This window comes from Anolis carolinensis, chromosome 5 (genome assembly GCF_035594765.1).
Source record: "Anolis carolinensis isolate JA03-04 chromosome 5, rAnoCar3.1.pri, whole genome shotgun sequence".
NCBI lineage: Eukaryota > Metazoa > Chordata > Lepidosauria > Squamata > Dactyloidae > Anolis > Anolis carolinensis.
The window spans coordinates 81,045,056-81,059,289 of NC_085845.1; the positions used below are offsets into that span (position 1 = coordinate 81,045,056).

Consider the following 14,234-nt stretch of genomic DNA (forward strand, 5'->3'; position numbering starts at 1 on the left):
TGCTCTGTAGTTTGTGTAATCACCATCTGAACCTCAAATTGGTTCCAGGATTTCTATGTAATAATCTGCAGATACCAGCTTGAAACTTCATTAAATGGTCAGAGTAGATGGAGCCCTTGATGGGCGCAATATCAGCAATTAAAATGAACATGTTGCTGAAATTAATTTATCTATTCCAAACTATACTAATTTTTTTCCTAACAACTCTTTTGCAATTAGGCAGAGAGAACTGACAAAGTTTTTATTGTTCAGCAAAAAGCCACAAATTAAATCAAAACTGTTGACAGATGTGAGGGAAAGAGGAGGGTTTGGATCACCAGACCTGAAATTATACTGAGTCTTCATGCCTGATATAGTTGAAAGAATGGATTACTTTACCAAATATAATGTTGTTAGAGCTAGATGATCATGAATTGAAATTTGGGTGAGAAATTTGGGTATGAAAAAGCAAAGGTAAATGCTGACTTTAAAAATCACATTATAAAGGAGAACATTAATAAAAATATAGAAAAAAAAAAGTAAAAATTTGGTACTAAAATTCCTAGATTGCGATCCTCATGTGAGGCGTCTAACAGAAGGGAACTAGGAAGTCTATAGAAGTGGGAAAAATTTGATTTTTAAAGTTTTAAAGATTTTTAACGAAGAAGACCAAGGATTGTGGAAAATTAAAAGATTGCAACACTTAGAGAAAGAAGGGTAGCAAATACAATTGCTAACAAACATTTAGGCGACAGAAGTATGCTCAATACCAATATACCAATTTTGAAAGAGACAAAACAGAATTTAAAAGCAAATATGGTCTCTTCCACACAGCTGAATATAATACCACAATTTCTGCTTTGAACTGGAATATATGGCAATGTTGACTCCAATAACCCAATTCAAAGCAGATATTGTAGGATTCTCTGCCTTGATTTTCTGGGTTATATGGCTGTGTGGAAGGGCCCTATGCACTGATGATATCCATTAGATAGCTCCTCTTCATCCTGGGGAGAAGTAACTAGTGGGTCGCCACTAGTGGGCTGCCACAGGGTTCTGTCTTAGGCCCAGGGCTATTCAGCAGCTTTATCAATGACTTGGATGATGGATTGGGGCATGTCTAACAGATTAGAGAGCTGGGACAAAACTCACAAAACGAATTTCAACATGGAAAAATATGTGGTACTACACTTTAGCAGAAAAAATGAAATGCAGATATAGTTATGGTGACATCTGGCTTGAAAACAGTACTTATGAAAGAGATCTAGGAGACCACAAGCTCAATATGAATCAATAGTCTGATAAAGCATCTTTAAAAAGCCAATGCAATTCTAGGCTGCATCAGTAGGAGTATAATGTCTTTATTGAGAAAAATAATAGTCCCACTCTATTCTGCTTTCGTCAAACCTCATCTGGAATATAATCCAGTCCTGGGCACCAGAATTCAGGAAGGATTTTGATGAACTGGAACTTGTCCACAGAAGGATGACCAAAATTGTCAAAGCACTATGAGGAGTGGCTTAGGGAATTAGATATGTTAAGTTTGGAGAAGAGAAGGTTAAGAGGGGACATGATATCCATGTCTAAATATCTGAAAGAATTTCACATTGAAGAGGGGGCAAGCTTGTTTTCTGCTGCTTTGAAGACTAGGACACAAAGCAACAGATTCAAATAGCAAGAAAAGAGAATCCACCTAAACATTAGGAAGACCTTCCTGACAGCCAGAACTGTTCAAGAGTGGAATATGCTGCCTCAGAATGTGGTAGAGTCTCCTTCTCTGGAGGTTTTTAAGCAGAGGCTGGGTGGAACTGCTTTGACTATATTTTCCTGTATGGTTGGGGATTGGACTGGATGGCCCTTGTGGTCTCTTCCAACTCTACAATTCTGTAACAAATATGTATAAACAACTATTGAAATTCGGCACTGAAAAAAGACAAATAAAAGAATATATGGTGAAATGGGTAAAAAGCATAGACTATAATATTCAAACAATTGGAAGAGATATGAACCAATTGCTTAAAATTTGCTTGTTATGATCTTAAAGAATTTTTTGCAAAATGATGCACAGGTGCTACATGACCCTGATAAATTAGCTAAAATACATGAAAGAGCAAATTATCAAAGACTAGAATTATAATATACTGTGTCCTTCTATCACTTGTGGTGAACCTGAAAAAAAACAAGAACATTTTGTCTAACAATCAATGTAGGTTTTGAAAACAGAAATAACAGACCTGAGTTGTTTCTCTGAAATATTTTAGTTTAGAAAATAAGATTGAAAGAGAGTACAGCATTTTAACATGCTATATGACGACAGCTTCAAGATTTGGGTATGCAAAATACTGGAAAAAATATTAAAATTCCGAATCTTGTAAAATGGATGGAAAAATTCATGGATTTTGCTACATGAAATAGATTGATAAATCTTTTAAAGATAACTCCATAAAAATCAGCAACCTTTTACAGTCTATGTAAAGAAAGAGTGCACTTATACTGTCTAATTAATGCAATGTGACACCACTTTAACTGCCAGTCTATGGAATCCTGGTCGGCAACTTTCTCTGCCAAAGAACATTGGTGATTACAATTACAATTCCTAGGAATCCAAAGCATCGAGCCATGGCAGTTAAAGTAGTGTCAAACTGCATTAATAATTCAGTTTAGATGCACCCAAAGAAAAAAGAAACATTGCAAACATAAGTTTTGATATATAGAGAAATCTTTTATTACAGTAGAGTCTTGCTTATCCAACCTTCGCTTATCCAATGTTCTGTATTATCCAACGTAGTCTGCCTTTTAGTAGTCGATGTTTTTGTAGTCAATGTTTTCAATACATTGCGATGTTTTGGTTCAAAATTCATAAATACAGTAAGTACTACATATCGTTACCGTGTAGTGAACTAGTTTTTCCATTGATTTGCTGCAAAATGATGTTTTGGTGATTAATTTGTAAAATCATAAAGTAATTTGACATTTAATAGACTCTTCCTTAATCCCTTCTTATTATCCAATATTTTCGCTTATCCAACATTCTGCTGGCCCGTTTATGTTGGATAAGCAAGACTCTACTGTATAAGGAAAGACAGTAAATATAATAGATGTAGAGGAGGAATACTGTATGTAACAAAATGAATTTCAAAAAGGGCAAATGCAGGATACTACACTTAGGCAGAAAAAATGAAATGCAAAGATATAGAATGGGTGAAGCCTGGCTCGACAACAGTCCCTGTGAAAAAGATCTTGAAGTCTTCATAGACAACAAGTTGAACATGAATCAACAGTGTAATGCAACATATGAAAAAGCCAATGGGATTTTGGGCTGCATCAAAAGGAGTAGAGGGAAGTCATGGTGCTTCTCTATTAGGCTTTGGTTAGACCTCACCTGGAATACTGTGTCTAATTCTGGGCACAACTGTTTAAAAGAGATATTGACAAGCTGAAAGGTGTCCAGAGGAGGGCATCTGAAATGATCAAAGGACTGGAGATCATGCCCTATGATGAGAATCTTAAAGAGCTGGGGATGTTTAGCCTGCAGAAGAGAAGGTTGAGAAGAGACATGATAGCCATGTATAAATATGTGAAAGGATGTCATAAGAAAGAGGGAGCAGGTTTGTTTTCTGCTGCCCTAGAAACTAGGATTTGGAGTAATGAGTTCAAATGACAGGAAAGGAGATTCCACCTGAATATTAGGAAGAACTTCCTGACTGTAAGAGCTGTTCAGCAGTAGAACTCTCTTCCTCGGAGTGTGGTGGAAGCTTCTTCCTTAGAGGCTTTTAATCAGAAGCTGGATTGCCATCTATCAGGAGTACTTTGTGCTTTTTCTGCATGGCAGGGGGTTGGACTAAATGGCCCATGTGGTATCTTCCAACTTTATGACTCTATAATTCTAGCATTCTGCAGTCAGAGAACTGTCGAAAGTCAATTTTAAAGGGCAATGGGGATAGCAGTGATGTATCATTTACTGTCTTTGTTTTGTTTTGGAGGAGTATATATATTGTTTGTCTATTTTTGTAATTTAAGTATTAAGTGTGATATTAAATTTATTGTTTTTTAAATAAACAATCACTTTATAAGGAGACTAGCTGTGCCCGGCCACGCGTTGCTGTGGCGAAGTCTGGTGGTATGGGAAATAAAGTATTGAGGAATTGGTGGTAGTTAAGGTCAAGGGTAAAGGTTTTCCCCAGAGATTAAGTCCAGTCGTGTCTTACTCTGGAGGTTGGTGCTCATCTCCATTTCTAAGCCGAAGAGCCGGCGTTGTCCGTAGACTCCTCCAAGGTCATGTGGGATGACTACATGGAGTGGCGTTACCTTCCCGCCGGAGCAGTACCTATTGATGCACTCACATTTGCATGTTTTCGAACTTCTGGGTTGGCAGAAGCTGGGGCTAACAGTGGGGGCTCTCTCCGCTCCCCCAATTCAAACCTGTGGCCTTTCGGTCCAGAAGTTCAGCAGCTCAGCACTTTAACACGCTGTGCCATCAGGGGATATTATTTCCTAAAGGTTGTGAATATACAATATTTCTGATTGGTTTTGTTTGTTTGTTGGAGGCAAGTATGAATGCTGCAATTAGGAAAAATGATTAGGATGTAATGGCCTTGCAGCTTTAAAGCCTGGCTGTTTCCTCCCTGAGTGAATTTTTTGTTGGGAGGTGTTAGCTGGCCCTGATTGTTTCCTGTCTGGAATTCCCTTGTTTTCAGAGTGGTGTTGTTTGCGATATTTTATGTGCTTCTACTGTCTGTGGCCCTGAGAAAACAGAGGATTTTCCAGACTTTGATGATGGGAATACTTTGTTGGGAGGTGTTAGCTGGCCCTGATTGTTTCCTGTGTGGAATTCCCCTGTTTATTTACTGTCCTGGTTTTAGAGATTATATTGTTCTGCATTATTCTATCCCAGTAATTATTTCATATTAAAGAAGAATCTCACTTATCCAACATTCGCTTATACAATGTTCTGGATTATCCAACGCAGTCTGCCTTTTCATAATCAATGTTTTTGTAGTCAGTGTTTTAAATTCATTGTGATATTTTAGTGGTAAATTTGTAAATACAGTACAGTAGAGTCTCACTTATCCAACATAAACGGGCCGGCAGAACGTTGGATAAGCAAATATGTTGGATAATGAGGAATTAAGGATAACCCTATTAAACATCAAATTAAGTTATGATTTTACAAATGAAGCACCAAAACATCATGTTAGACAACAAATTTGTCAGAAAAAGTAGTTCAGTACACAGTAATGCTATATAGTAATTACTGTATTTATGAATTTAGCACCAAAATATCACGATATATTGAAAGCATTGACTACAAAAATGCGTTGGATAATCCAGAACGTTGGATAAGCGAGTGTTGGATAAGTGAGACTCTACTGTAAATACTACATAGCATTACTGCGCATGGAACTACTTTTTCTGTCAAATTTGTTGTATAATATGATGTTTTGGTGCTTAATTTGTATAACGATTACCTAATTTGATGTTTAATTGGCTTTTCCTGAATCCCTTCTTATTATCCAACATATTCACTTATCCTACCAGCCTGTTTACGTTGGATAAGTGAGACTCTACTGTATATTTCTAATCTTATTTTATCTGCTCAGAACTGGATTATATGAGGCTCCTTCTTCACAGCTGTATAAAATGCACACTGAAGTGGATTATATTGTAGTGTGGAGTCAAGATAATCCAGTGCAAAGCAGATAATATAAGATTATAAATGGGTTATATAGCTGTGTGGAAGGGCCTTGAGTCTACACTGCCATATAATCCAGTGCAAATTAGATAATCTGTGGAAGAAGTCTAAGTGAGGCCTAAATCTGCCTGTCCCCTAACTGAAACCTGGCTGTACCTTGGTTGCTAGGCAACCAAGTGGGCAGAGATTAGCCCTCTAAACTGGCAGCAATTGGATAAAAAAAATTATTGCTCTCCCTCTAATTAGGACTTTATTTTTCTTTTCTTTTTGTTGTATCAACCTTGAGGCGTGGATGATGGGTTGTGTTGTCAAATTTTGAGGTTGGGGGGCCTGTACTTTTGTTGTTTTGTGAATTGCCGTGATGCCATCACTCTTTTATATATATAGATTACGATTGCAAGTTGGGAACAGATACAAGAATAGACAACATTCAAAGTTGGCTTTACTATGCTTACCCTATGAAGTGTTGTTCTAAAGAGAAATTTCTGCAAAAGGAAACTGGTTGACCTATAAGGATTTGTTAATATTAGATAATGATCAATACAAGTTAAAGCTGAGAGCAGAATTAAAGGTGGCGGTGTTATTCCATACAATGGTTTACCTACAGACATTTTAGTGAAGGATTTAAGATGGACAAAAAAAATGGATTTGAAACAATTAGTTGAAAATTTACTATGCACAGGTGATTACTATTTGGTTGCTAAAATGTATAAATTGCTGAGAAAATATGCAATAGGGAAAACATTGTATGGTCAAACGAGCACCAAATCTAGGTAACCAAACTCAATTGAAATAATGGATAAGGTGTGGATGAAAAGTTTGAAATTTACTTCTGATGTACAAATGGCATTTCACACCAGAGGCTTTCTAAGACGTATAAAGGCAGCTCTAACAAACATTGGAGATGTTACCACAATGTTAGGCCATTTCATCATGTGTGTTCTTACAGAAAGGCCTGGAAATATTGAACTGAAATACATTTGATGCTGGAATTTATTATTAAGGTTAAACTTACAATGAGAACGGAGTTATATTTGTGAGGAATGCTGGACAATCAGCTAAAAATAAAATTTGAGAAAATGTTGCAATATATGATAACTGCCACAAGAACTGTAGATCAGGGGTCCCCAAACTAAGGCCTGGGGGCTGGATGCGGCCCATCGAAGCTGTTTATCCGGCCCCCATGGCACAAGGGCAGAAGGGGGTTGGACTAAATGACCCAAGGGGTCTCTTCTTCTCTTACAACCATTATTATTATTATTATTATTATTATTATTAGCAACATTGAGGCTGGGTGGCCATCTGCCAGGGGTGCTTTGCTTGTGCTTTTGGTGCACAAAGGCAGAAGGGGATTGGACTCAATGGCCCAAGGGGTCTCTTCCAACCCTCTTTTTTTTTATTATTATTATTATTATTATTATTTTTATTATTAACATTGAGGCTGGGTGGCCATCTGTCAGGGGTGCTTTGCTTGTGCTTTTGGTGCGCAAAGGCAGAAGGGGGTTGGACTCAATGGCTCAAGGGGTCTCTTCCAACCCTCTTTATTATTATTATTATTATTATTATTATTATTATTATTATTATTATTATTGCTCAGTGGCCAAATATAGTCCGGCCCTCCAACGGTCCAAAGGATCGTGAACTGGCCCCCTGTTTAAAAAGTTTGGGGACCCCTGCTGTAGATGCTCAATGGTGGAAGGAAGCAGGTTTTCCAATGCAAGAAGAATGGCTGATAAAGATCTTTGAAACAACAGGAATTGACAAGTGCTGATTAAGGAAAAACCTTTAACTTTAGATAAGACTAGGACCTGTTCATTACCTTTTTACAACAATGTTTGGGGGCATTTATCAACTGGGATTCAAGAATTACTGCTTATACTCAAGTATATGGGTCGATTTATTTGGTCCAAATGTTATAAATAAAAGCAATACAGAAAAGTTTCAGTATACACTTTTCAACTGCCTCAGGGAAATTCTGGAAAAAAGGAAATATGTCCTAAAATTTGTTATATTGCATCCACAGCATGGCAGGCATGAAACATGCCCCCTCAATCACGAAGAAATTACATAGCAACCTGAACCACTTTATACATGATTTTTTGGCTTAGAGATGATCATGTAAAAAAGAAAAAAACATAGATCTGTGAAGTGTGGCTTGAAAGTCAGTCAGGGTGTGAATCATGCAAAGGAACCTAAGAAATGATGTAGTGAGACTTGAGAATGTGCCTGTGTCATGCACACCCACATGAGTTAAGCATACATATCCTCACACATCTATGCTGCAGACATTATAAGGTGACCCATTAATACTTTAACTATAAATTATGCTTAAATGTTGTAAGCAAGCATGCAAATGCCTCTGTTGTCCAAGTACACGACAAGCAAATGACTTCCAAATTTTTGACTGTATAAGCCTCTTGTAATACACAGATCTGCTATCAAAATGAAAATCAGTGGGGATTTCTCTCACCAATCATTTCTCATGTTGGTAACAATAGCATAATATAAAACAACATGAGAAAATAAGTAATCTTTATGCATGTATGTCATCACAGTATGTAACTGAAGCAACTAGTCTTCCCCTAGAAATTGGTTTTAAATAGCACATTACTACTTCTGCCATATGTATTTACTTGCTCCCTCTCACTCATAAGTGAAAGAACTTATACTTGACCTTGTCTGCCTTTCTTCCAGTATTATTTTACATAACAAGTTACGTAAATCCTTAAGAATTAAAACCCTGGCTTTATAAAAGTAAAGAAACAATCCCCACAAGACATCCTTCTTAAAACAGTCAAACTGTTTCACATGAGCTACTTAACTTGCTTCAAATAGTCCCTTCTGTGCACATGTGAAACACCTAAATGCAATCTAAAAACATGCCTTGATGAGGATTTTAAACCAGCAAAAGGTTACTCAAATTACAATTATGTCCCAAACTTCCTGTGTTAGTTACCAATAAGAAGATGAAGTCTATTCAAAGTAGGGGCTGTTTCCCTTTTGCCATCCTATTCACACATTTGGAATGGTTCCTCCCACCTTTTTAACAGTTCCACCTAAACGTTCAACAGTTTCATATTTTTCAATGTTCTTCCCTGCTTTCAGTAGAAATGACAGAAGAATTTCCACAATTTCTATCAATATTGGGAACAATTCCTAAGGAAACCCCATTCCTTTTTCACCAATACAGATCCCATTGCTGATAGAAATATTTTTAATTTAAACATTTATAAAGATGGGAGAGCTTTCATCTGAGCAAAAGACCCAGAGGAAAATGGGTGACAGTGGGAGGAGGGGAAAACGAATACCCTATGGCAGGGGTGTCCAAACTTACTGGGGAAAGGGCCAGATTTGGTAAGATGAAAATGTGTGGGAGCCAACCAATTCAGCCTGACATTCTTTGAACCATTAACATTAAATGCAAATGAACTACTTTATGAAATTTTGCAAATTTTCATTTCTTCACACAGAACACAAATCCTAAACAAGTTTTTACAAAATTCAGTTTGCCTTTCATATTTGAAGACCATATAAAATGAAGAGAAAAAGCCTGTTTGAAAAATTAAACGTATCATTTGTTCTTGTTTTTCAATCAACCATTATTTTTTTAAATGTTATTTGATTTTGAATTGGATATTTAAAAAAAGCCAAGTTTTTTCATTATTTTAATTTTAGAATCAGATCAAAAATATGAAATGGAAAAGGAGCTACCAGACTGAATTTGATTTCAATATTAATTTGGTCGGTTTTATGAGACCTGGTTTGATTGTCAATTGAAAAACAAAAGGACAAATGATACATGGATTAAAAAGACTTCATGCATATTCAAAACTGTGGTTTTGATAATCTTCTGGTAAAATATAAAATAGCTTTGTACATGTGTATTTTATACTGTGGTCAAAAGTGCTGGTGAGACACATATTGCTGATTTTTTAACGGGCTCAGGTGGAAATTTGAATATGGGTGCAATTGGCCCTTGGGCTGAATTTTGGACATGCCTGCCCTATGGGGTATTATTTGATACTGGTTGCAAAGCTGAAAGGACTGGCCTCTGGGGGCCCTTTTAAACAGCCACATAACCCAGAATATCAAGGCAGATAATCCACAATATCTGCTTTGAACTGAGTTATCTGAACCCACAGTACCATATAATCCAGTTCAATGTGGATTTTATACAGCTGTGTGGAAGGGGCCTCAGAGCACTCAGACTTCTGCAAAAGAAATGGGAATGAGAAAGAAGGTTGAAGGAGGGATTCAGAGGGTTAAAAAGAAAGAGAAGGCAGTTGCAGAGCAGAAAATGGATGGGCCCATAATGGGCCCTTCGACACAGCCATATAACCCAGAATATCAAGGCAGAAAATCACACAAAATCTGCTTTGAACTGGGTTATCTGAGTCCACACTGCCATATATTCCAGTTCAAAGCAGACAATGTGGAATTTTATTCAGCTGTGTGGAAGGGACCCCAGAATATCAAGTCAAATAATCCACAATAATTGCTTTGAACTGGAATATCTGAGGGCCCTTCCAGACAGATCCTATATCCCAGGATCTGATCCCAAGTTTTCTACTTTAAACTGGATTATAGGAGTCCCCACTGTCAGATAATCTGAGATAAACAGAAAACCTGGGATCAGATCCTGGGATATAGAGCATGTCTGGATGGGCAGCTATATAATCCAGTTCAATGTGGATTTAATACAGTTATGTGGAAGGGTCCTAAGACAGTCAAGGAATGCCTTCTCTCCCTTCACCAAGTTACTGGAGAGGATGTGATGCCATTTTCAGCAGAAATGGCAGACAGGCAGAAAAGTAAAGATCTCTCTCTTCCGGCAGGCCTACCTACCCAGTCTTTAAACATGAATTTTAAATGTGTGTCCTTTTGTTTAATCTCTGTCTTGTGTATTTTAAATATGTATTTTACAGAGGGGAGGCGAGTAAGAAATAAAATGATGATTATTGTTATTATCGCTGGAGAGGATGTCAAAGGCATTAAAGACCTATCTCTTCCGGCAGGCCTACCTACCTTAACACAACTTTTGAAAGGCAATACAGTAAAGACTTCTCTTTTCCAGTAGGCCTACCTTTCCAGTCTTTAAATATGGATTTTAAGTGTGTATCCTTTTGTTTAATCTCTGCCTTGTGTATTTTAATATGTATTTTACAGAAATACATTTTGGCATGTAACTTTTACAGAGGTACATTTTCCTATGTGTCTTTCTGGTGTTTTTGTCATGTGTGTGTGTGTGTGTGTTTATGTGTTGTCGAAGGCTTTCATGGCCGGGATCACAGGCTTGTTGTATGTTTTCCGGGCTGTATGGCCATGTTCTGGAAGTATTCTCTCCTGACGTTTCGCCCACATCTATGGCAAGCATCCTCAGAGGTTGTGAGGTCACAAACGTCAGGAGAGAATACTTCTAGAACATGGCCATACAGCCCGGAAAACATACAACCCTGTGTGTGTTTTAATTATTCGAGCCATGAGGAGAGGCGGGTAAGAAATAAAATGATGATGATGATTATTATTATTATCAAAGTGCTTCTAGTGGAGGAGTAAAGGCTGAAGCCTAAAACCAGGCTTGTAGTGCAGCTGAAATGATAAAATCATAAACCTTCTCTTGGGTGGGCCTCCCCACAGTTACAAGAGGAAATGGAAGCAGCAAGTGCCTATGCTATCTTCTTATCCCCGGGAGGCATGGCTTCTTGTCCCTTCAGATGTTCGTTTTCTGAGGGCCCTTCCACAAATTCATATAACCCAGAATATCAAGGCAGAAAATCCCACAACATCTGCTTTGAACAGAGTTATCTGAGTCCACATTACCATATACAGTAGAGTCGCACTTATCCAAGCTAAACGGGCCAGCAGAAGCTTGGATGAGTGAATATCTTGGATAATAAGGAGGGATTAAGGAAAAGCCTATTGAACATCAAATTAGGTTATGATTTTACAAATTAAGCACCAAAACATCACGTTATACAACAAATTTGACAGAAAAAGTAGTTCAATACACAGTAATGTTATGTTGTAATTACTGTATTTACGAATTTAGCACCAAAATATCACTATATACTGAAAACATTGACTACAAAAATGGCTTGGATAATCCAGAAGCTTGGATAAGCGAGGCCTGGATAAGTGAGACTCTACTGTAATCCAGTTCAATGTGGATTTTATACAGCTGTGTGGAAAGGCCCTGAGACAGACAAGCGGGGCGCATTCCCTCCCTTCACCAAGTCACTGGAGGATGTGATGCCATTCCCAGGCCTGCCTACCTAGACAATCTTTAAACATGATTTTTAAATGCGTGCCCTTTTGTTTAAACAGTCTTGTATATTTTAAATACAGTAGTCTCACTTATCCAACACTCGCTTATCCAACGTTCTGGATTATCCAACACATTATTGTAGTCAATGTTTTCAATATATCGTGATATTTTGGTGCTAAATTCATAAATACAGTAATTACTACATAGCAGTACTGCGTATTGAACTACTTTTTCTGCCAAATTTGTTGTCTAACATGATGTTTTGGTGCTTAATTTGTAAAATCATAACCTAACTTGATGTTTAATAGGCTTTTCCTTAATGCCTCCTTACTATCCAACATATTTGCTTATCCAACATTCTGCCGGCCCATTTATGTTGGATAAGTGAGACTCTACTGTATATATTTTACAAAGATACCGTTTTGGCATGTAACTTTTATAGAGGTACATTTGTAGTGTTTTTGTTGTACTTATGTGTTTTATTTGTTCAAGTTATGAGGGGAGGCGGGTAAAAAATAAAATTATTATTATTATTATTATTATTAAAGTGCTTCCAGTGGAGGGGGTAAGGCTGAGGCCTAACTGGCGACCAGGCTTGAAGTGCAGTAGGGGCCCCTTCCACACAGCTGAATAAAATCCCACACTTTCTGCTTTGAACTGGATTATATGGCAGTGTGGACTCACGACCCTTCCACACAGCTCTCTATCCCAGAATATTAAGGCAGAAAATCCCACATTATCTGAGCGTGGACTCCGGGATCTTCCACACAGCCCTATATTTTTTTTAACTTTTGTATTATGTATTTTACTGTGTCATGTTATTTATTTCTCTGAACTGTTGTTGAATGTGTTGTGTCAGGCATTGAATGTTTGCCTATTATTGTAAGCCGCCTTGAGTCCCCTCGGGCAAGAAAGGCGGGGTAGAAATGATGTAAATAAATAAATAAATGTCCCAGAATATCAAAGGAAAAAAATCCCACAATATCTACTTTGAACTGGGTTATCTGAGTCCACACTCAGATAATGTGGGATTTTCTGCCTTGATATTCTGTGATATAGGGCTGTGTGGAAGAGCCCTCAGATAACCCAGTTCAAAGCAGATATTGTGGATTATCTGCCTTGATATTCTAGATTATATGACTGAGTAGAAGGGCCCAGAGATGATAAACTCATAAACAACGCTTTCTCTCATGTGGGCCTCCTCACAGTTACAAGAGGAAATGGAAGCAGCAGGGGGCTTATGCTATCCTCTTATTTATGGGAGGCCTTTCCGCACAACCATTTAACCCAGAATATCAAGGAAGAAAATCTCACAATATCTGCTTTGAACTGGGTTATCTGAGGCCCCTTCCACACAGCTGAATAAAATCCCACATTAACGACTTTGAACTGGAGTATATGGTAGTGTAGATTCAGATTACCCAGGGCCCTTCCACACCGCCATATCACACAGAATATCAAGGGAGAAAATCCCACAATATCTGCTTTGAACTGGGTTATCTGAGTCCACACTGCCATACATCCCAGTTCAAAGCAGATATGGGTTTTTCTTCAGCTGTGTGGAAGGGGCCTGGGGCGCTGGGCCACAACCCGCCCTCCTCCTCTGCCAGCTCCCACCCGGCTATGATGCCACCTGAGGGAGGGAAGACAGGTTGGTGAGAAGAAAGGCAAAGAGGCCTGGGCAGGAGGAGGAGAGGAAGGCAAGGGGGGCAGAGAAAGAGGAAGGGAAAACGAAGGGCCACAGCCTCCCTCACAGACCCACAAGGAGCCCAGCCTGACCTCCTCGCTCTTCAACACCTCCTTGAACTCCCGCTTGATCCTCTGCACCGCGATGTTGGCCATCTCCACCGCGGGGCCCGCCCAAACCCAGGCCCCCGTCGCCTCCTCCGAGCCGGGCCCAGCTCCTCCGCCGCCGCTGCCGTTGCTGCTCCGGCGGCGGGTCGGTCGGTAGTCGGTCTCCGGCCCGTCCAAAATGGCGCCCGCGGCGAGCATGCGCGTTGCGGCAGCCCAGCGCCGGCCCCTTCCTTTCCGTCAGAGGGCGCGAGGGAGGAGGGAGGAGGCCCAGAAAAGGGCGCGCGCGCGCCTTCCTTTCTCCGCCGAGGGTTGGAACGGCAGGAGGAGGCGTTTCCCTCGGAAAGGGACAGGGAAAGGCCTGAAGGTCCTGCCGCTGCTTCTCAGGGGCGCCGAGTCGAGGCTGTTGTGATGCCACCGCGCTTATTGCACGGGGACGTGTGTATGACACGTTCCCGCGTCGCCACAAGCAGACCTCACCCTCCATTTTACTTCAGGCACGCCTAC

General features: G+C 39.2%; 1 protein-coding gene across 2 annotated transcripts in view; it reads right to left on the reverse strand.

The window, feature by feature from the left end:
• Positions 1–13,986, reverse strand: part of ube2k (ubiquitin conjugating enzyme E2 K) — a 44,482-nt gene extending 30,496 nt beyond the window's left edge. The window contains exon 1 of one of the 2 annotated variants that reach the window (XM_008111617.3): positions 13,716–13,986. Coding sequence is in view for 1 of the 2 variants with exons in the window: in XM_008111618.3 (XP_008109825.1) it covers positions 13,716–13,928 (213 nt within the window). In the remaining variant the exon portion in view is untranslated. The remainder of the gene's footprint in view (positions 1–13,715) is intronic. The other variant, XM_008111618.3, reaches the window with a different exon arrangement.
• Between the last annotated feature and the right edge of the window lie 248 nt (positions 13,987–14,234).